Here is a 23,396-nt window from a genome sequence, read left to right as displayed (position 1 = left end):
GCATTCTTCTCTCTTCCACTCGATTGGAACAACCATCTATTTGATTTTTTCGAGGCACATTAAACTTGAAATACTCCCATTCGTTTCTTACTTTTCCTATCATCGTCCTATCCTTAACAGAATAACACAGATTGGAAGAAGTTAAATAGCAAACATGTATAAAAGTTATAGTTAAAATAATCTCTTCGTTAAAGTAATAAACATATTTGCATTAATGAGTGCAAATAAAAGTAAATTTATCAATTAAATTGTAGATTTCATTTCACTCCTTCTTTGTATCCATACAAAATAGTGATAATTCAATAAAAATGATTCAATTTTATTCATAAAAGTATGAAATTATTTCATCAATGTTTTGTTATGACGTCACGTTAAACTATCGTCCGTAAACCGACTTTACAGACAACCAATTTTTTTTTTTAAATAAATGTTCTAACTTGGTATGTTTCAACCACTTAAAATACTTCACATGTTATTTACAAAGTTTTAATTTTTACTGACGTTATGAAATACGTCGACTTCTTTCAGACACGCGTGTTTGTAAGGCTACACAACGTGTGGTGCCCAGGAGGAGTTGTTTGACCTAAAATGCACTACCTCGGTGGTTACGAAACTCGGTTGTGCGACACCGGAAAGCAATAACCGCTTGTTTTTACCCGGCGGCAGCTGCTGTTGTCCTCGCAGCAGACGTTTGAAAAGAGTACCGTTATGAAGCTGTATCGAGCGAGCGGCGCGGAGGAAATGGACCATCCAGGAGCGACGGGGCGCTGTAATTGAAAGTTAATCCGGCGCGCGTGTATGTCCGTGCGGTTGGTAGCGCCGCCGGCCGCCAGGGGCGCCGCGCGCAGTTAATTACCGGCCCCGCCCCCAGCGGGGGTCCCGGTGACGTCACCCGCCGCGGAGGCTGTCTCCCGGCTGATGCATGGCCGCCACATGTATCACTGCGCTTATCGGCCGCGGCTGCCCGCTCTGCCTCCCCTACACTCCTCCCGGGCCGCGCAGGACAAACACCGTCGCCTCCAACTGCCCCGGCGGCGTCGCTCGCATGGCGCGCGCTAAGTGTAGCCTCGCCACACGCATCACACACGCTCCTTCCAACTGAAAGTGAGTAACCGATCTAAATATTACAACATGTAGATGAGGCACAGACCTAGAGGAGGGCGACAAGATAAGATTAAAATCCATCACTTTCGGAATATATATAATTCCTTGTATATTATACGTATTAACAAATCAAACCCCAAACTAAAATAAATGTATTACTGCCCTTTACGTATTAACCACGGAACTTTGTGAGAAAAAAGTATCAGATATTTACAATACAGTGACTATTTCAATAGACACCTCTAGAGATTGCTTTGAAATCTCGTGTATCAGTTTGTGTTGAGTGTAGCATTTTTTGTAAAGAAAACTAAATTATCGGTTCCTAATAAGCTGAGATAAGTTCTTAGAGTAAGACACTTATGTCATCTGTGTTAGGAAATATGTTTATTTTGATATCTAAGTAATGAAGTTTTGATGAGTTAAAAGTCTTCATGAGTATGCTGTTGTGCTAAGGCAGCCACAATGGCAGTTGAATGCAAAAGTCACGAGCGAAGGCCGTTGAAAGGGGAGATTGTGTTGTGTGTGTTTGGAGTCATCATCTCGCTTGGCCGGCTTGCAAATGGAGTCCTCTCTCTCCCATATTCACAGTTCCTCTCTTTTACTTTTTACTGTTTTGCATGTTTCAACTCCCGTACACCGAAATGCAATTAGTTAATTTTAGTTTTACACTTAAAGAGATATTATTATATGTTTTTTTGCATATCCTGACATAAGATAGAAGCATGCTCGACACATCTAATTTCCTAAGAATTTATTGTATTGTAATGAGGGAAAAATAATTATCTTGGTGTTTAAAAAAACTAATTTCCTGTTTTTTTCTTCTTTCGCGCTCCTCTTGTAGCGCGTTGTTGAATCGCGAAAGATAAACGCTCAAGAAAGTTCCAAGAAATTTTATGACCGCTTTTCCCTTCGAGCTCATTTCCGTAATTCAGTCTCGCAGTCTCGCAGACGAGGACGGCCAATCCCCTCTCGCTGGATTGCTCATTAACGATATCACCACACCGCTCTTTGCATCTGGGTTCATTATGCCGGGCCGAAGCCCCTTATGAACCTTCTTCTTGCCGGAGAAGCCCCGGTGGAGCTGGATGCTGTTAACCAGTCTTTCATCAAAGCTTCATATCAGTGGGCGTCATCCTAAAACTTCAAAATTACCTTGCCATGATCCCACTGACCCGTAGCCATGCTTTAGAAGCATGCTTGAGACATACAAGTGCTTACTGTCATAACTATACCTGGCGTATCCGCAGTGATGAAGTGAGTTTGTAAGCAGTCACATGTTAATATCACCACATTATTTCTTGCACTGCTGTAGTCAATTCAGTACCAAATTATTGTTTATAAGAAATTCTCTTCATTTTCTGAACGTGTTTCTGGAGAATACGTAACTAAGTCGTTGTCAAAACTGATTGATTTTGAGGTCAAAACGTTTTGTTTTGGTGCCAAAAACACTGTATAATATTTGATTTGAAAAACTTAGACATTAAAGATTTTCTCTAATATTTCATTATAAAAGATGCACAATTATTCATTTATAATTTTATATTGGACACAAAAAATATCTAAAATATCATTAGAATTATGTTATTTCTCTTCTGATATTTACACGCTAGTCCATTGCAGTTTTTTCATGAAATTCTGCATTACATAATTAAATGCTGTTCTATGATTTTTTTTGACGTGACAACGTCTAATAAATCGATGATCGCCGGCTGCACGCACGAAAAAGTGTCCCGTTACGCACATTTTCCGTTAAGCTGTGTCCAGTTACGCTCATTGTACGCTTGCGCCGCATATTTTATTCTTTTATTATTAAAAAAAAGTAGCATCTGTCGGCGAGTGCAGTAATAATAGGTTATGTTACAATTGACTAAAAAATTATAGTGATTCGTATAATTGATGATAGATATTTGATTACAGTTTATTTATATGAAAACTTGTTCACAATTAAATTAACTTTATTGCTAAACGTCAGTTTTTAAAATTAATTACAAGTCATCTACACGTGAACTGTTTCGTCGACAGTTTATAAAGTGAAGTGAAAAGTTAATGTGATTTTCATTGCTTATTACAACAATTTCGGCAATAAAGGTTAATTATCGCTTGCATTTTAAAAATCTGATTACTAGTATAATTTCAAGTATTTTTTTTTATTAAAATAAAATTGATTCAATTTTATTCATAAAAGTATGCAATCATTTCATCAATGTTTTTTTATGACGTTGTCACGTTAAACTATCGTCCGTAAACCGACTTTACAGAAACCAATTTTTTTAGTGATTGGTTTATGATTGGTGAATTAGTGGGAAGCAGTTCCGGTAAGTGCTGAGGCCAGAGCGGTAAGCTCGGTGAATGCTGCCAAACGAAGCGAGTCAAGCGGGCAGCAGTTGTCCCCCCCCCCCCCCCCCCCCAGCGCCTCCGCTGTCGAGTCGCTGCGTCATCAGCGCGCTGTCAAACACAAGCGTCTCGGAGCGCAAAGCAACGGCGCCTGAAAGTTGCCTCCGCCGCTTAGTCCCGCTCGCAACTCGGTTGCCTCGGCAAGTTGCTAGAAAGGAAAAGCGGGTCCTTTGATGCCTCGACTCGCCGCCCACGCTGGCTGCTCCGCGACAATGGAGCACGAAGGATTGGCTTGAAGCATTAGTGCAGAGCGTGTGCTTCAAGCACCTTCTCACAGTGTGCGTGATTGTAATAGTTTTAGCAGAACTCTGCATTAAACCTTCATCAATTATTTTATGCTTGAAATAGTTAACAATAATATTATTTTCAAAAGGCCAAAATAAAAAAAAATAGACTCACACGGTTATATCATCGTTTTATAACCATTCAAATATACTGAACATTTTTTTAAAAATATAATTAACTATTAAATACTTCTTAAAACCACAGAATCACCAAAGCAAATATTTGATAGTAGTACTTTCGGGTCACTGGAGACCAGATTAAACAAAAAAATTAAGATTAAATTTTAATGATATTTATTGAGTATATTATTACAGGTCATGCGTAAAATTACATTAAACTCTAGTTATCCAGAGTTATTTACACTTAATGATGAGAAAAGTATCTATAAAAATCCAATCACTAGTAAATGTATTTTTATTATTAGCGTAGTAAGTAAATCAAAATAAATTTTCTTTTAACTTACAGCATGTGTTGTTTTTTTTTTATAAAAATTGTTTACTGTTTTGAACTTTGATGTAGTTACAAGAAACCTTTTCCTTCCTTAGTGTCCCCAATATTGTAAACTAAAGTTAAATAAGAGTATTAGCTCTATGTTTGCACTATTGTACATAAGAAATAGTAATTGATTGTATTTTATTCAGGTCACTTTAGGTTTTAAACGAATTGCTTGCAACGAAGAGGCGTTTTATTTCTCGTATTATTAATTCAACATTTCGCATTTATGAATGAATAATTTAATATCATGAAAAGAACTGCCGACTATTTTCCTAGCACTCATTCAACTAATGCCGTCTCGTTTAACCCGGAGGCCGCGGGGCTGCGCAGGCGGCGGGCAATGCTTGTGATTGGCCGAGGAGGGAAGGGGAGGGGCGAGGCGCCCGCAATGTGACGTTGACAAATAGCGGCGCGGCGGCGCTGGTGCAAAATGCGAGGTAGGTGGGCGCGCATCAATCAGCCCCGGGTGCTTATGCAGCCCGCACCGCAGGGACGCTCGGCGGGTCATCTATCTCCTGGCGGCAAGGGGCCGGCTTGACGCGGGACGTCAAACAGGCCGGTCCTCGATACCGGCGACCTGCACGAGCGGGGCAGCCAATACCAGCCACGAGCTGGTGGTCAGCCTTGAGACACGGGTGTCAGCTTCCTCTACACAAGTGGCAAATATCTGGCTCTTTAAAAGTTTAGATTTTTTGACGTGACAACGTCTAATAAATCGATGAACGCCGGCTGTACGCACTAAAATGTCCCGTTACGCACATTGTCCCGTTACGCTGTGTCCCGTTACGCTCATTGTACGCTTGCGCCACATATATCTCTCTTCCACTAGATTGGCCTATGAATCTACTATAATATTAAATAGGTCAAGGGGGGCTTTTCAAAAGTAGGTTTTAAATTTAATACTTTAACTAAACTATCATTTCATCAATGTTTTTTATGACGTTGTCACGTTAAACTATCGTCCGTAAACCGACTTTACAGACAACCATTTTTTAATGATAAGCTTGTTACCACAATCACGTTCCTAAAAATTAAAATTTAAAATTGTTGATGATCCTCGCTTTGAATTGTGATCGCTCCCACTCGCATGGCGAGAGAGCAGCTCCGGGTGGTAATGCGCACTTCGTATGCTGTGGGCGTTGCTTGTGAAAGATGCCGACCCAGTAGTGTCTCGCCACCTGGTAGTGAGGGTAGCGAGGGTAGTGAGGGTAGTGAGGGTAGTGAGGGTAGTGAGGGTAGCGAGGGTAGTGAGGGTAGTGAGGGTAGTGAGGGTAGTGAGGGTAGCGAGGGTAGTGAGGGTAGTGAGGGTAGTGAGGGTAGTGAGGGTAGTGAGGGTAGTGAGGGTAGCGAGGGTAGTGAGGGTAGCGAGGGTAGTGAGGGTAGTGAGGGTAGCGAGGGTAGTGAGGGTAGTGAGGGTTGTGAGCCGGCTCGGCGCGCGAAGTGACCTCGACGGGACGGACTACCGTTTGACGAGCCGTAATCTCCCCCCCCCCCCAGACCCGGCTTGCTATGGCGGCCGCCTCCTCCAGGAGTTAGCATCCATTTGGTTGCGAGATTTCCGTGTATTATACATGAGGCGGAGCATTTCACCTTAAACCATCCACCCGCTCCCCTTCCCCCTCCCTCTACGCCCCTGGCCGATACCCCAGAGCCCGCACAATGGCCGTCCACCATCCCACAGAGCAGATGGCAATGTTGTGAATCACGCGTCCCATCACGTGGCAACAATCCCATCTCGCCAACGTGAAGGCTGCTTAAATAAAAGGGACAGGGAAAAGTTTAAGCTAAGAGGGGCTATCATCTGTATGTAATCACCATACGACAGGGCCAAAAATAATATTTCCACGCATTGTACGTCAATAAGCAACGTTGATAATTTATTCAAGAACGTGGGCGACTTGGGATTTAGCTGATCTGCGACTCGCTACACTAGCTACTCCAGTTCGCAATAACTAAATTAAAAATGTATGCAAATTTGTACCTTTCTTTTCTGCTCCGTCCGTCGACAGTAACACAAGACATATCTTGCATGTTCTGACTCTATGTCGGTAAATTGTTGAATGACAGGGACTTGTTTCATCAGTAGTACATATGCAGTGTGAGCGCTGTTGTGCTGAATTTTTTTTTTGGGTTCAATATTTTTGTGCTGTCATCATTTTGGGGGGGGGGGGTTTCGTTCTGTTAGTCCATTTTTCTTTGTTTTTCTTTTTTTGTTGATTATATTCCTGTTATGGAATTATTATGTGGTGTTTATATCCTGTTGACAACAGCAATTTTTTGCCTTATTTGTGATTTGTCTTTTGGGGTTTTTGTAGTTTTTCTTCTACAGACATACATGTGCTTAGCAATGGCGTATGTCCAAAAGCTTACATCAAGTCATGCACTCCCATTGCACAAATCTTTCAAAGATAATAGCGCTGGAGTGTTGCCGCGGCCTGGTAGCGCCTGTGGGCAGGCAGCCCCTCACACACCGCTGCATCGCGGGTCACGAGGCTCGCCAGGAAACGGGCGCGCGGGCCGGCTAGCTGATCGCCAACACAACAGCGAGCAGACCGCTTGTGCCGCTTCATTGTCTCGAGTTAATTAACCTGGCGGGCCAGCTCGGCACACAATACCAGCACTGACCTCACTCACTGTCTGCAGGCGCGTTGGCAACACTGCTCTGCCTCGCGGGACACTTGCGTCGGAATAGTCATACGTATGTTTAAATATGGGCGTTTGAACTTATGTACGTGCTTTAGAAAATATACTTACTTGGTTTAATAAAAAACTAACTTTCTATTTTACATGCAAATAATTAATAGAAATAAAATGATAAAATAATTGTAGTTATATTTTAAAAAACACATGTTTAAAATATTTTCAATAAATTAAAAAAAAGTTAAATAAATACTCATTATTCCATATTAACATTCACACATGTACCTATAAATTTAATTATTATTTAATTTAGTAAAATAATCGACATTAATTTTAATGAATAATGTGAATAAATATTCTGAATGTTTATTATAATTGATTAATTTAATTATTTATTACATATTAGACATAATTAATCATGCAGATAAATTAAACTAATGAAAACATAACACCACATTAAAAATACGCTTCAAAAGTTTATAAACACAATTTATATCACTAACACTACAGACTAAATGTGGAAAGTAGAAAGAACTTCTGAAGAAGTTTGCCTTTTGTAAATTTTAATAGGTACATTGTGACATTAAATTAAGCGCAAACATATCCAACCGGATCAATTAATTACCAAAGAAGTGATATATAAAATTAAGTAGCTTGGCTTCTGGGATGTAGCCTCTGCGCATAAACCTGTGATGTAAAAACCTTTAAAACCAACACAAAACTAAGAAAATTGAATCGAGCAGCTGTTACGTTGGTTCAATATAGTAAAGAATGTGGTGTGGAGTAGATTACAGTTTTTTTCTGCGTTTGGACATTAAAAAACCAAAATTATTTTAAAAAAAGGGGAGGGGGTTGTCTGTAAAGTCAGTTTACGGACGATAATTTTACGTGATAACGTCATAAAAAAACTTTGATGAAAAATTGCATACTTTTTTATTTTCAAATGTTATTTACAGTTTTTGCAAAGTTCAATTTAAATAAATTGTTTAAATATAATCACGAACAATTCGTTAAAAAGCCCACCTTAACCTGTTTGATATTATAGAAGATTTTCTCGCACGGTGGTTGGCCGGTTTTTGCACGCTCGGCTCAAGCGGAACGTGACAATGAGTCATGCTTTTTCCATGCGTGGAACCGGCGTTCATCTATTTATAAGACCCAACATTATTAACAAAAACAACGTGGTTTCCTAAATAAAAAAAATTCTGGAACAAGTCATTTACAGTAATAAGGTGGAGCAGCAGGTGTGGCACCGGCTGTGAGACACGACGGGGCGTGGCTGGGGGCCGCTGTGTGTCCTCATTGGCTGGCGGGACTCCTCTAGTGGGCCAGGGGGAGGGGGAAGTCGGTGCTAGCTCGCCGCCGAGAGGAAGCCTACGATTCACGCCGAGTACTCGACATGCCCGAACATTACCGAATATCTGCCTTCGGGTGACTTCGGTATTCTTTTGTTTAGCTATGTAGCTAATCTATCCTAACCAATCATCCTAATTTTAAAGAATATTAAATGGACCTAACCTATCATAACCCACTGTCCACACAACCTATCCCAACTGACCATTTTCATTCTCTATTTCACAGATTAGTAATACATAAACCTAACCTAATCATTTGTTAAAATGGTGAACTATTAGATCACAATGTCAGAAAAACCTTGTCAAAAAGTATTTATTATTATTATTATTTTCCCTTTTATAAAAATTACTCACCTTAATAATTACAAATTTATTATTTCAGAAGAACAAACATTAATTGTGTTTTATTTATTTTTTCATTCATACATAACTTTCCAGTACCTATATGTAACACTCACATTGACTAGATTTTCTCATTGGTAGCATTGGAGAAGTTAGCATTGACATTTCCGGCATTTAAAACAGACGTTTTTCCACCTAAAAAAAAAAAGATTCTGAAGACACCCGAAGGCAAGTATTCGGTAATGTTCGTGCATGTCGAATACTCGGCGTGAATCGTAGGGTTCCCCGCCGCCGCCGGTAACTCCAGCAGCTCTCAGTGAAGCTGAAAACAGCAATGTTTTTTTTTCCGATTAGCTTAAAATCATCGACGAATAAATTTAATAAAAAATCAAGAATTAATAAATTCCTGAAGAAAAAATCATGGGTTTGCTTGTGATGTCGGTAACCTACTTGGGCGAACAGTTACTTTTTGCATCCATAGACGAAAATGTTTTTATACAATATATAAGAGCACAACCTAACTAAAAGATGTTCGGTGGATGAAGCCTAAAAGATAAATTTATCATTGATATTTAATTCAATTTGTTTTAAGCATAGCATCATTCATATAATTATAAAAAAATATGTTTAAATTAAGCAAACAAAAGAAAATTCATATTCAATAACAGTTTTTATATACATTTATAAAAGCAAATTTAAACATTGGAAGTTGTTTGTAAATTTTTATTTAAAAAAAATGTTATATTAAGAAGATAATTGACTTAAAACGTTACTCTTCAGTTAAAACCGGCCATGAGTTCCACCCCACTGGCGGGCGATGGCTTGCTGCTGGCAGGTCTGCTGCAGTCCTCTAGCAGAGTGCCGCACTTGGCGCAGGGACGCCCTTATACAGGGAGTGTCTGTTTTCCCCGGAAGCTACAGGGTGCGCCGCCTGTTGTTGCTCCGACACTCGGCGCGCAGTTCTGAGCAGTTGCGCCGGTCTTCGCGCTTCAATGCGGCTCTTACAGCGGGTTTCTCCAACTTCTCTCGTGTTCGTTTTTCTTCACTCAAGTAAGTTCTTGTTGAAGTTATTGGTCCGCAGATGCTTTTGACTCATCCCTCCTTCCTTTTCCGTAATGTGTGCATTTGCCCGTAACTGGTACAGTTTATTTCTGTCATCATTTCCTCCGTGCATTGTAACTATAGCTACTACTCACACCTTTAACCTCAATCATTCAGATTCAATTGATTGGTTTCGTGTACCACGAGAGCCCCTACTCATAGCTATGAGTCTCTCTCATTCTCGCTCATTCTCGCTCATTCTCGCTCATTCTCGCTCATTCTCGCTCATTGCTTCATATTGCTGAAAGTAAACCTATTTCTTCCTCATATCTAAGAGCAGCCCTCTTTATATTTCTATAGAACAGCAATCATATTGCAGGTTTTACTTTTCATTTTTGACGTGTTTTAGGTTACTTAGTTTTCAGTTGAACCGTTTATGACCTTGAAAACAGTTGCAAACTCCCGTTTAACTCACATCAGGGATTTCTTGCGCCGAAGCGACAACGCAACCTTCCAAAGCAACATGTGTGATTGCGAGAACTGTAAGAGAGATCTCTAAATTCAGTTGAAAATAGGATTTTATTTTGCCAGGTAGTGGCAGTAGAAACACGATTAAGGATTGAGATGTGTTTTCGAAAAAAAAAAAAAAAAATTGGTTGTCTTTAAAGTCGGTTTACGGACGATAGTTTAACGTGACAACGTCATAACAAAACATTAATGAAATTATTGATCCAGAAGAAAAGGAAATAACATATTCGGCCTGAAACTGAGCCGTAATAGGTTTTTGCAACCAAACCATTTAGGCATTAAAAATATTATATTCTTTGAGGAATAATTTTTTTAAATTTTTCTATCTTTTGTATGATAAAATCTACCTCTGCATACTTTTATGAATAAAATTTAATCACGTTATTGTATTATCACTATTTTGTATGGATACAAGGGAGTGAAATGAAATCTACAATTTAATTAATAAATTTACTTTTATTTGCATTTATTAATTCAAAAATATATTTATTACTTATGAAATGTTGTGTGCGCCGTATTTATTTTTACAAGTACAAAAAAACGTTCGCAGCTGCCGAGATTCGAACCGAAAACTTTTGAAATGGAAGTCATACATGCTAACCACACGGCCACGAGGCCATATTGAAAACAATTGTTTCAGATGGTATAAATTAATAATATTCCACGCACGATATTTGTTTGAATTTCTTTTAACTAGCATATTCTCTGTTGGACTCGAAATATTTACACGCTCGTGGGCTCCTGCCTGCTAATAATGCATGATATTTTTGCATCCCGCATGAAAGTGCCCAGGGTTTTCCCTCTGTCTATGGAGGTTTTACCTGGGCCCAACTTATCTAGTAATTAGTCTAGAATTAATATAGGGGAGTTAGTCATGGCGCCAATTGCTGCCATGGCTGGCCAATCCCCGAGCAAAGCACACGATGCATGCTTCCCTTTCTGCATGGCTTAAACCCAGTATGATTAGGCGTAAGGGCTTCGGCTTGGGACGCACCTAGAGTCTTCCCTAACCCAGACCCCTCCCAAACAAAATACACTTAGTTTTAGTTAGGTTAGGAAAAAAAAATTGTGCGTGCAGCCAGCGTTCATCGATTTATTAGACGTCACATCAAAAATTCCATTCATTTTTCTCCCTGCTTTAAATTACACTTTTGATTTAACTAAGCAATACAATTTGGTTAAATCATATTGTGCTGACGAGTTTGGTTCCAGTAGACGAACTGTATTATCTTTGAAACATTTGTGCAATGGGAGTGCATGACTTGATGTAAGCTTTTGGACATACGCCATTGCTAAGCACATGTATGTCTGTAGAAGAAAACTACAAAAAACCCAAAAGACAAAAACACAAAATTAAGCAAAAAAAAATTGCTGTTGTCAACACGATATAAACACCACATAACATTCCATAACAGGAATATGGTCACCAAACAAAGAAAAACAAAGAAAAATGGATTGAGAGAACGAAAAAAAAAAACAACCACAAATGTCACATGCATATCTCGAACTGGAATCCACGCTTTAATTGCACCAGGCGTGGTCTGTAGGAGGAAACCAACGCGATGGCACAACACATACATATATTCATCGCGACGATGATCGCCCATTTATTGTGTCGCTTGTATTCGACTCGCGGGAGAATGGATCGCTTGGGAACAACAGCCCCGCCGATGAATGACGCATGAGGCTGCTGGAATCGATGGCTGAAGAAGCTGCAGTTGGGGCCAGGGCGTCTCGAGGGGACTCGGAGCGGGACCGCGCTGTCCCGTCACTGCTGCCAACCTGCCGGAGGTCCGCCACCACACGCGTGTGGTCTGCGCCGACCAGTCGCTGACCCACCTGAGCGATCACTGTCGGCAGTCAGGACGCGTGGTGCCGGCGGTTACACACTTCACTACTTCTTAACATTATGTCCATATATTGTTACGAACGTGAGCAAGGCCGCGACACGTGCTGGTTCACAGCTGGCTGACATCATGTGGCCGCCGCAACATGAGACGTGCTGCGCGCACCTGGGTCGCCGCTTCCCCTCCCTCCAGCCCTCCGCTCCCTCCGCGCGGCGCTGTTAGTTTGACATCCGAAACCTGACAGCTGCGGAGTGACGCGAGCCGCCGACACGTGTTTCGAGAGATTTCTGCCGTCGGGTCGGCGCGGAATGACGCGACTGGCCCCGGCCGCGCTCGTGAGTTACAGAAATGGTGGCTGATATATAAAAAAAGGACGTCGGCCTCAGAAGGGGAGTGGAGAGAGAGAGAGAGAGTGAAGTCGGGAGTTTTCCCGCGGCGGAGTTTCCGGGCGATAGAGCGGCGAAGTCCCTAGACGAAGGTTCCAGGGCGAAGAGTTCAGTTCCGGGTGATACTGTCGCGGGTGCGGCGGAGTTCCGAGCAAGGCGTTGAGTGGGATATCGGCGAAGGCAAGTGCGTCGGCGGCGGCGGAGGCCCACGAGGGGCGCTGCGGCGAGAGTTGCGCCAGAGGTAAAAATTGCATACTTTTTAATTTTCAAACATTATTTACAGCTTTTGCAAATTTAATTTTAAAAAATTCTTTAACTATAATCACGAACAATTAGTTTAAAAGCCCGCCTTAACCTGTTTTGATATTATAGAAGGTTTTCTCGCACGGTGGTTTGGCCGACCCTTGCACGCTCGGCTCAGGCGGAACGTGACAATTGTTCGTGCGTGCAGCCAGCGTTCATCGATTTATAAGACGTTATCACGTCAAAAATATCTCCAACCTGACGATGTAATTTTTATTTATTAGCAACTTCATTTAAAAACCTTAGTGAAATGGTTTCCTCGACCCTTTAATGTTATACGAGTCTCATAGGAAGATACAATTACAGTTTGTTCACTAATCACATTGTTGAAAGGTATTTATAATCCAACTGTGGACGTGAACGACATACTCTCATGTTGGTGGAGACGACCCGTCAGCAGTGCAATAAGCGCTCCGCCCCACGAGACAGTCCCAGGCGCGCGATTGAAACATTCCAATGAAGCAGGGCGTGTCCGAATGGAAAGGAGGGGGAGAGGGGGGGGGGGGCGGTGTCACGCTCGTCAAAACCACTCGCCAGTGGTCCCCTGGGTAGTTAGAGCTCCCGGCGCCCCGCTCTGTCGGGGGGTTGCAGCCTCATCAGGGGCCAGCCCGTCTGTCACGGCTCCACAGTTATCACTAGGGACTGGAAAAATTCGCGGTTTCAATGACCACTAGGATAGACTCCACGATTCTCTATGTACTCGGGCAACTATCACCTGGTCATTGGCTACCGACTCGGGACACCTGTTTACTGCGATTCTTATGATTCGATACTTCTTTTGGTGAGTGTTTGCCATTGGCTCAGAGTCCTTCAGGTAAATTCCGGTCCAATCACTGACGCAGCATTAAGCTAAACGAGTTTGGATTCCAGCCTGTCTCGAAAGGAATCCGCGAATTTTTCCGGTATCTAGTTATCACTAGAGACCGGAAAAAATCGCGGGTTCAATGACCTTTAGGATAGACTCCAATATCCTCTACACACTCGGGTAAATGCCAACTGTTCATTGGCTGCTGACTTGTGAGTCGTCACGACTGGGTGGCCTGTTATTCGATACTTCTACGAGTGAGGGTCTCTAATTGGCCCACAGTCCTCGAGATTAACAGTGGACCGATGGCAGAAGCAGCACTAAGGTATAAATATTTGAATTTTAGCATAGAACGTAATGAAGCCGCGAATTTTTCCGGTCTCTAGTTATCACGTCATCGCTATCATCGAACATGCACTTCTTCAGGCGCGGTAGGGGAAAACCACGAGAGGGGAAGTTCACGACGCACGCGCAGCATGCAACGGCATGATAAAACCGCTACATACAAATAAAAATTATATATGTAAGTATACAAAGTATAATATTTTATATACTTTAGAAATTGATATTGAATACTGGTCCATATCATTTAAACATTTATTTTGTGAATGTTAGAATATTAGTGGTATTTTGTTTATAAACTTTTTCAAGTGTATTTATATAAAGGAGGTTATGTTACCGTAGGTATAATTTATTTGCATGATAAATATTACCTTTTTTAATAAAAATAATTAATTAGATTAAACATTTATCATTTTTATTATTATTTCAAATACTTTATTACCGGGAATTTATTTAAATGTTATATTGATAGCTTTGGTACTTTATCAACAGTATCAAGCCAGTCCTTTTATTATTTTATTTCTATTAATTCTTTTGCATTCAAAATTAAACTTGGTTTTTATAACGCCAATTAATTCTAAATTTAATGCGTATATACAACCACACGCACACACTGTTTTTTAAAGTTTTTTTTTGTTTTAGTAACTGAATACAACCGACCGGTCAGCAACTTATTTTGTTTCACCGAGAATTTTCCTCCCTTGGGTTTTGCATACATAAAAATTTAATATAACTTGATATTCAGCTTGAACCAGTGAATATATTGACCAGAGTGGTTCATAGGTCAAACTGCTGGGAGAGAGACACATTATTTCCAGTCTTTGCCAAAGAACGTGAATTCAGGATTTCGTTAATATTTGATTATTTTTAACCAGATGAACAGTTCTTTGGAGTATGTTTAAAAATCGTCTTATAAGGTTTTCCATGGCAATGTAGCCGGTGTGTCGATGTGAAGGCAGTCCTTGGTGCTGTTGCTGGGAGCGTAGCGCCTCGTGTCGGTGTGCGGGAGACAGCGGGTCGCGGCGAGTCCTGGAGGATCTGAAGAGGCGAGTCCAGGCGGACTGTGGGCGGAAGCCCCCCCCCCCCTCCCCCCCCCCCACACACACAACCACACCACCACACCACCACACCACCACGCCACCACGCCTTCTCGCGGGACCAGCCTTTATTACCTCTCCACCGGTGGAGCCCGCCAGATAATTTAACCTCCGAAAGAGAAATTTCGCGGTTGGAGGAGCATAAATTTCCTAAAGAATTGGGTTATACTCCAGCCATAATTCTTTTGCTTTTCTTCTCATCTCATTCGCGTTTCCTTCTGAATAAACGTGACATACAATAACGCTCGTTTTTTGAAAGGGTTTTTAGTACTAAAGAATTTATAATTATAAAAATAAATGTTCAAAACATGAGTCATTAGAATTTTATTTTATTTTGGCAATGAATCAAGGATTTGCATGAGTTTATATATAACCTATCCTAAATTAAAAAATTCCAGTTTAATTTGTTTTTCCAGAAAAGAAACAGAATAAAATATTTAAAAATTCCAAGCTTCAATGCCCTTCAGCTATCATGTCACAAGCCGTTTATAATCACGCACGCAGCAGTTTCACTGCTCGAGAGATGCTTCGTGTTTGGAATAAGACAGGGCATCCGTTCTGATGAAGGGCTAAGTGACGCGACGTGTTGTTAGTAAATAATTTTGTGTTTCGCGCGGAGGTTTCTTGCGATAGTTTCTGGAAAGGCAGCTGTCTTGTCTCGCCCACACACGTTCCTTGTGTTTCGTGGTAGATTACTTTAACGAAACACTTCACGTGATGTTGAAACATGCATATTCACAGAAACTTATTTCATTCTGTTCAGCACTTTCTCGCCGTGTTCAGCAAGCGTACACTCTAGTACTATGGAGGGAAAAATAACAATTATATAACTTAAACATTTTAAACGTTCATTTGCCGTTTACTTCTTTCATAACTATTATTGCAAGCCATCCTAATATTAACGAACGGTTAAATGTTAACAAATACAACATATAAAAAGAAAATAAATTAAAAGGGTGAAGACTCAAAGCGGTATTAATAAATAAAATATTGTCTGAGATGAAAAATTTGTAAAAACGATTAACTATAAATTTGGGGTATGATTGGAGTATAATAGTGAAGTACACATTCGCCATAAAGCTCATTTTTATTTCTGATAGGATCACACAATTAAGTTTTTTTTTTCTGGATTTAAATCTTAGTTCGAGCTATGTACGAGAACATTACGATTTATTTTCAGTAATGGCACAGAAAAATACACGTTGAGAAAGAAAGCAGTTATAAAACTTTTTGACGTGATGCAGTGAGATAAACCAACAGAATAGATGAACAGCGAATTTAAAAGCTAAGAAATATCGCGAATGGTAAAAGATGAGAGCAATGTGATAATAATAATACATATAAATCGGCCACCTGGATGTTCGACACACGCTGTAGGAATATCCTTTAAAAATACAGTTATTGAGAGGAAATACTGAATATATAAGAGAAATATTAAAATGAGAACACTATATGAAATGGATAAGTCTGTCAGTGTGGAGGTAGCTTTGGTTGGTGCTCAGCTAGCTGCCATCCACGGTCCTGTACAAACTTTATATCTGATGGCTAATAACTAGAAACATTTTCTCTTAAACGTCATATTCCTATTCAAATTCAACTCCGTTAAATTCAGGAGCTAAATAACCAAAGTTTTCCTCACATTCATCACTGCTTCACTTCTGGACCTCATTTCATGTTACGTTCAGGAGTTAAAGGGCATAAGAGCCCCGCTTCAAAAGACTCTCCATTAAGTATGCGCTTTCATCTATTCGATGGCTAGATACTCGAAATTACCTGCAATATTTTAGCATAAGGCTGCATTCCAAAGCTTTATTTGTATTGGAGCCGCCTTTTCTTTTCATTTGGTTGATTCTTTTTTCGTAGAAAATAATCTTGCGTCTATGTACAGTTTGGACGCGATTCGCACTTTACTGCTTTTTGGTTAACATTTACTCATTGATTTAGAGAAACAAAAAAAGTAAAAACTCCATTTTTTCATGTCTACGTCGTTAATAAAACGGATTGATGAAGTTTTCGGGTCTCAAAATTGTTATCTATATCCTACCTCAGTGAAATCGATGGAAAACATTTTCAACTGTAGATTAGTTCAGCGATAGTGTACTGAAGAAAACTCTTGTTGCCGGGAACAACATCCTTCCCGAAACAGTAGACAAGAGATAACCAAACAGCCACGCAACTAAGCGAGACGTGAAGCTCTTGGATTGCAGGTTGCAACTCGGAGGAAGCCCTTCTTTCACATCCACCAATCCGGGACGAACACGGGCCCATTTGCAACCGCCTTGTTTCCAGCGAAAGCGGTTCTGCCGGGAAGACAGGAAATTGCCTGCCGACTATTGCGCCTTCCCTTGAGGAGGGGGTGGCGGGGAAGCATCCTCTCAACGCCCTTAATAGCCTCACCCCTCGACCCCGGTGCCACTCTGGCCACGTCGAGGGCAGACCCTTCTCTGCGCCACTCTGCAGGGCTCCTGAGGCGGGCCGGCCGCTCTGCAGGGCTCCTGAGGCGGGCCGGCCGCTCTGCAGGGCTCCTGGGGCGGGCCGGCCGCTCTGCAGGGCTCCTGGGGCGGGCTGGCCGCTCTGCAGAGCTCCTGAGGCGGGCCGGCCGCTCTGCAGGGCTCCTGAGGCGGGCTGGCCACTCTGCAGGGCTCCTGAGGCGGGCTGGCCGCTCTGCAGGGCTCCTGAGGCGGGCTGGCCGCTCTGCAGGGCTCCTGAGGCGGGCCGGCCGCTCTGCAGAGCTCCTGAGGCGGGCCGGCCACTCTGCAGGGCTCCTGGGGCGGGCTGGCCACTCTGCAGGGCTCCTGAGGCGGGCCGGCCGCTCTGCAGGGCTCCTGGGGCGGGCTGGCCACTCTGCAGGGCTCCTGAGGCGGGCTGGCCGCTCTGCAGAGCTCCTGAGGCGGGCTGGCCGCTCTGCAGGGCTCCTGGGGCGGGCTGGCCACTCTGCAGTGCTCCTGAGGCGGGCCGGCCACTCTGCAGGGCTCCTGGGGCGGGCTGGCCACTCTGCAGGGCTCCTGAGGCGGGCCGGCCGCTCTGCAGGGCTCCTGGGGCGGGCTGGCCACTCTGCAGGGCTCCTGAGGCGGGCTGGCCGCTCTGCAGAGCTCCTGAGGCGGGCTGGCCACTCTGCAGGGCTCCTGAGGCGGGCTGGCCACTCTGCAGGGCTCCTGAGGCGGGCTGGCCGCTCTGCAGGGCTCCTGAGGCGGGCCGGCCGCTCTGCAGGGCTCCTGAGGCGGGCTGGCCGCTCTGCAGGGCTCCTGAGGCGGGCCGGCCGCTCTGCAGGGCTCCTGAGGCGGGCTGGCCACTCTGCAGGGCTCCTGAGGCGGGCTGGCCACTCTGCAGGGCTCCTGAGGCGGGCCGGCCGCTCTGCAGGGCTCCTGAGACGGGCTGGCCCCTCTGCAGGGCTCCTGAGGCGGGCCGGCCGCTCTGCAGGGCTCCTGAGGCGGGCTGGCCGCTCTGCAGGGCTCCTGAGGCGGGCCGGCCACTCTGCAGGGCTCCTGAGGCGGGCTGGCCACTCTGCAGGGCTCCTGAGGCGGGCTGGCCCCTCTGCAGGGCTCCTGAGGCGGGCTGGCCACTCTGCAGGGCTCCTGAGGCGGGCTGGCCGCTCTGCAGGGCTCCTGGGGCGGGCTGGCCACTCTGCAGGGCTCCTGAGGCGGGCTGGCCACTCTGCAGGGCTCCTGAGGCGGGCTGGCCGCTCTGCAGGGCTCCTGAGGCGGGCTGGCCACTCTGCAGGGCTCCTGGGGCGGGCTGGCCACTCTGCAGGGCTCCTGAGGCGGGACGGCCGCTCTGTAGAGCTCCTGAGGCGGGCTGGCCACTCTGCAGGGCTCCTGAGGCGTGCTGGCCACTCTGCAGGGCTCCTGAGGCGGGCTGGCCGCTCTGCAGGGCTCCTGGGGCGGGCTGGCCACTCTGCAGGGCTCCTGAGGCGGACAGGCCACTCTGCAGGGCTCCTGAGGTGGGCTGGCCGCTCTGCAGGGCTCCTGAGGCAGGCTGGCCACTCTGCAGGGCTCCTGAGGCGGGCTGGCCGCTCTGCAGGGCTCCTGAGGCGGGCTGGCCGCTCTGCAGGGCTCCTGAGGCGGGCTGGCCACTCTGCAGGGCTCCTGAGGCGGGCTGGCCGCTCTGCAGGGCTCCTGAGGCGGGCTGGCCACTCTGCAGGGCTCCTGAGGCGGGCTGGCCGCTCTGCAGGGCTCCTGGGGCGGGCTGGCCACTCTGCAGGGCTCCTGAGGCGGGCTGGCCACTCTGCAGGGCTCCTGAGGCGGGCTGGCCGCTCTGAAGGGCTCCTGGGGCGGGCTGGCCACTCTGCAGGGCTCCTGAGGCGGGCTGGCCACTCTGCAGGGCTCCTGAGGCGGGCTGGCCGCTCTGCAGGGCTCCTGGGGCGGGCTGGCCACTCTGCAGGGCTCCTGAGGCGGGCTGGCCACTCTGCAGGGCTCCTGAGGCGGGCTGGCCACTCTGCAGGGCTCCTGAGGCGGGCTGGCCGCTCTGCAGGGCTCCTGGGGCGGGCTGGCCACTCTGCAGGGCTCCTGAGGCGGGCTGGCCACTCTGCAGGGCTCCTGAGGCGGGCTGGCCGCTCTGCAGGGCTCTTGGCTCTTGTTCCGGAGGTCGGGTTCACTAGAGTGTATAACCTAGCACGTGACAGTAGTGCGATACGTCCACAGGAAGAACGAGATTTCTCTGTGTCAGCAGCCAAACAGACAATCAGCAGTAACTGATGTTCCGGAAGGTCCTAGAAGTGATCTTCAAAGGAATGTTATATCCATCTTGTCTATCACTGATCTTACGAAATTAGTAAGGAGGGAAATATACCCTACAGTGGTTTCTTCGACAATCTTTTATTATCTGTTGTTGCGTGTGTTAGAGTCTGTGCTGACCATTCAGTGTTCACACACGGCCCAATCTCACAAGAAAAATTAACTTACGGGACTCTTAAGAGATATTTAACTGACACCAAAGGTACATAGTGTCTCCACGAGGAGTGACCACCTTAATTAGCGCGCGACGCCACTTGCTCTCCGGTGTGTGCAGTGTTCACAGTGACCTACCCTGGGCGTCTTTTGAGCATGACACGTAGAATGTCTCAGCTTGTTGCTTGCCTGTGCACTTGAAATAACCGCGTATAGCATTTAAAAAAATTCTTGTTTAAATAATTTCATATACGTTTAGTTTCAAAGCTATCAATTATACTCTTAAATAAAAAAAATTAAAAATAATCTGAATAACTTTCAACTGATCTTGTAAAATTTGGCATGTGTTGAGACATCAATTCAGTATATAATTGTTTGCATTAAGATTCAAGACTATTGAAATTTTTGAATTTTTGCTACGCTAACTCGTTCATTCTATTCTTCCACTGAAGAGGACAAATTATATCTCAGTGATACGTGGAATTTATCAAACTTAGAATGTATGTGTCATTGTGTACTTTCTAGTCGATATCATACTTTATACCTAAAAAAAAAATTGGTTGTCTGTAAAGTCGGTTTACGGACGATAGTTTAACGTGACAACGTCATAACAAAACATTGATGAAATGATTGATCCAGAAGAAAAGGAAATATAATATTTGGCCTGAGACTGAGCCGTAATAGGTTTTTGCAACCAAACCAGTTAGGCATTAAAAATATTATATTCTTTGAGGAAGAATTTTTTTTAAATTTTTCTATCTTTTGTATGATAAATCTACCTCTGCATACTTTTATGAATAAAATTGAATCATTTTTATTGAATTATCACTATTTTGTATGGATACAAAGGAGTGAAATGAAATGTACAATTTAATTAATAAATTTACTTTTATTTGTATTCATTAATTCTAGTATATTTATTACTTTTAAAATGTTGCGTGCGCCGTATTTATTTTTACAAGTACAAAAAAACTTTTTGAGGCTGCCGGGATTCGAACCGACAATCTTTAATTTGCAGTTAGCTATTTTAACAGCTTTTTTTTATTATTATTTTTTTTATATTTTTTTTTTAAATTTTTTTTTTTTAAAGATTGATGGCACACTGGCAAGTTTGGACAGTCACCAGTGTGCAACAATCTCCCCCCCTTAATGTTGTAGTTTTAAGTCACCCCGAGTCATGGAGGAATGGTAGTGTTGGTTGAAGGTTGTTATTAAGACAATACAAATTACAGCCATGTCTTACCCGGGATTCGAACCCGGAGCCCCCGCACCGTAGCCCGGTGTGCCGTCGACTGCGCTACGGAGGCCGACTTTTGCTCGGCCACGAGGCGATACTTAAACTATGGAAGTTTCAGATATCTATATATATAAAAATGAAACCCGTTTTCCTTGGTCACGGCATCACGCGTGAACACGGCTGGACCGATTTCACTAATTATTTTTTTTTGTTGTGTTTGCTATGGTCAGGAGAAGGTTCTTATGAAAGAAAAAAAAAGAAAATTGTGCGGAAAATTAGAAAATTTAAGAATAATGAATTCCTATTTCCCTTGGTCACGCCATCACGCGTAAATGACTGAACCGATTTCACTAATTCCTTTTTTGTTGTGTTTGTTATTGTCACGAGAAGGTTCTTATGAAAGAAAAAATTTCACGGAAAATTAGAAAATTTAAGAATACTGAACCACCATATATATTTATATTGTACAAAGTGTTGGGTTAGTTTGGAACATGCTGGACGTTTTAATGCGCCAACAATTGATGAAGTGGCTATTGTTGTCGTGGGTGAAAATTTAGAAAACCGAGACATTGTTTTACATCGGCGGAACAATCAGCTTCAGCGTGTGTCTTGCATTTGCAATGTCAATAAATAAATCGCAAGGGCAGTCGCTAAGTGTATGTGGCATCAATCTAGAAAATCCATGTTTTTCACATGGCCAATTATATGTCGCCTGTTCCCGTGTCGGAAAACCATCAACATTATTTATTTACACGCCAGAACATAAAACTAAAAATATAGTTTATCAAAAAGCATTAGAGTAGAGAGAAGCAGTGAGGGGTACAGAGACTATTAGTTGATTTATAGAGCGCGCGTGGTATTGAGCTCATTGTTTACTTAAAAATGCCAAGTTGTTCAATAGCAATTTGTAAAAACATTAGTGGAATTATTGAATCCTATGGAATAAACACTATTTTGACAATATATATTTTGTTTTTTATTTAATTAAATTAGTAAGGTCCTTTTCAGTTATAGTGATACCAGGGAATTATGGATTCATTTTTATATGGAGGATATTATAGATTCCAGTTCAAATTGAATAGGTACTCATACCTAAGATAGGTCAGCTATACAAAATAAAGTAGTGCATCATTGCTACGCTAAGGCGGTACGAAGTTCGCCGGGTCAGCTAGTTATATATATTTATAAAAATTTGTTCACGGTAGGGGAATAATATTATTTCGTTTTTATAACACGATTTTATAACAAATACGCATCCCAAATACACCAAACTTATTTATAATGTGTTAGAATAATTTTTAAAACATTGTGCAAAAGATCCCGGGCGTAATTTGAATTATTATGTGTAACTGTAAAACACCATTGTTGGTTCAAAACGTATTTGAATATTCAACATTACTTTTAAATAACAGTACCGATTGTGCTGAAAATCGGTGGACGATCGTTAAATTACATAATATTAATAATTCAAACGATGAAAATATGAGTGAAAAGTCAAATCGATGGTTGTTCCAATCGAGTGGAAGAGAGATGCCACGCATGCGTACACTGAGCAAACAGGCCACATCCGTAGTGGGACATCCGTAGTGGGACACTCTTTCGTGCGTGCAGCCGGCGTTCATCGATTTATTAGACGTTGTCACGTCAAAATAAAATTTCATGTTTTACATAATAATGTAATAATTAAATAATTCGTAAAATATCAAAAATTAGGTAAATTAAAAAAATATGTCTAAGGAACTGACCAAGAGAGGCTGAAAGGGTTAAACCACCTCACAAGTGTTGTTGCCAATATGACGAGTCAAATTGAGATTCCACATATGCGTTTGAGTCCCAAATCAAGGAAATAGGCACATGCTCGTTACTTGCATAGCGAGAGAGAGAGAGAGAGAGAGAGAGAGAGAGAGAGTGACAGTCCCAGGAAAGCACCAAGTGGAGTGTGAACATCCAAGGACACTTCTCTTCGAACACAGCTCCATGTTTACTCACGCTATGGAATATGAGCAGATATTATTTCACTACCATTTAAGCCCTATAATTCTACAAAAAGGATAAATAAACTGCACCACAAACTTTTTGACGTGACAACGTCTAATAAATCGATGAACGCCAGCTGCACGCACGAAAAAGGATGACTTATTGTCCCGTTGAGCACCTTGTCCCGTTACTCTGTGTCCCGTTACGCTCATTGTACGCTTGCGCCGCATCTATCCCTCTTCCATTCGATTGGAACAACCATCGATTTGACTTTTTCGAGGCACTTTAAACTTGAAACACTCCCATTCGTTTCCTACTTTTCCTATCATCGT

General features: G+C 43.2%; 1 protein-coding gene across 1 annotated transcript in view; it reads right to left on the bottom strand.

Annotated features, from left to right (window-relative positions):
* The window catches only part of LOC134529999 (glutamine-rich protein 2-like), a 35,597-nt gene extending 14,568 nt beyond the window's left edge, over positions 1 to 21,029 (bottom strand). Inside the window, exons 1-4 of the mRNA XM_063364525.1 lie at positions 21,020 to 21,029; positions 17,362 to 19,499; positions 5,439 to 5,723; positions 4,764 to 4,901 (exon numbers count right to left, since the gene is read on the bottom strand). Coding sequence (XP_063220595.1) covers positions 4,764 to 4,901; positions 5,439 to 5,723; positions 17,362 to 19,499; positions 21,020 to 21,029 — 2,571 coding nt within the window. The remainder of the gene's footprint in view (positions 1 to 4,763; positions 4,902 to 5,438; positions 5,724 to 17,361; positions 19,500 to 21,019) is intronic.
* Between the last annotated feature and the right edge of the window lie 2,367 nt (positions 21,030 to 23,396).

This window comes from Bacillus rossius, chromosome 3, assembly GCF_032445375.1.
Source record: "Bacillus rossius redtenbacheri isolate Brsri chromosome 3, Brsri_v3, whole genome shotgun sequence".
Classification (NCBI taxonomy): domain Eukaryota; kingdom Metazoa; phylum Arthropoda; class Insecta; order Phasmatodea; family Bacillidae; genus Bacillus; species Bacillus rossius.
Note: the sequence above shows the minus strand (reverse complement) of the source record. Positions and strands in the feature narration are given on the sequence as shown.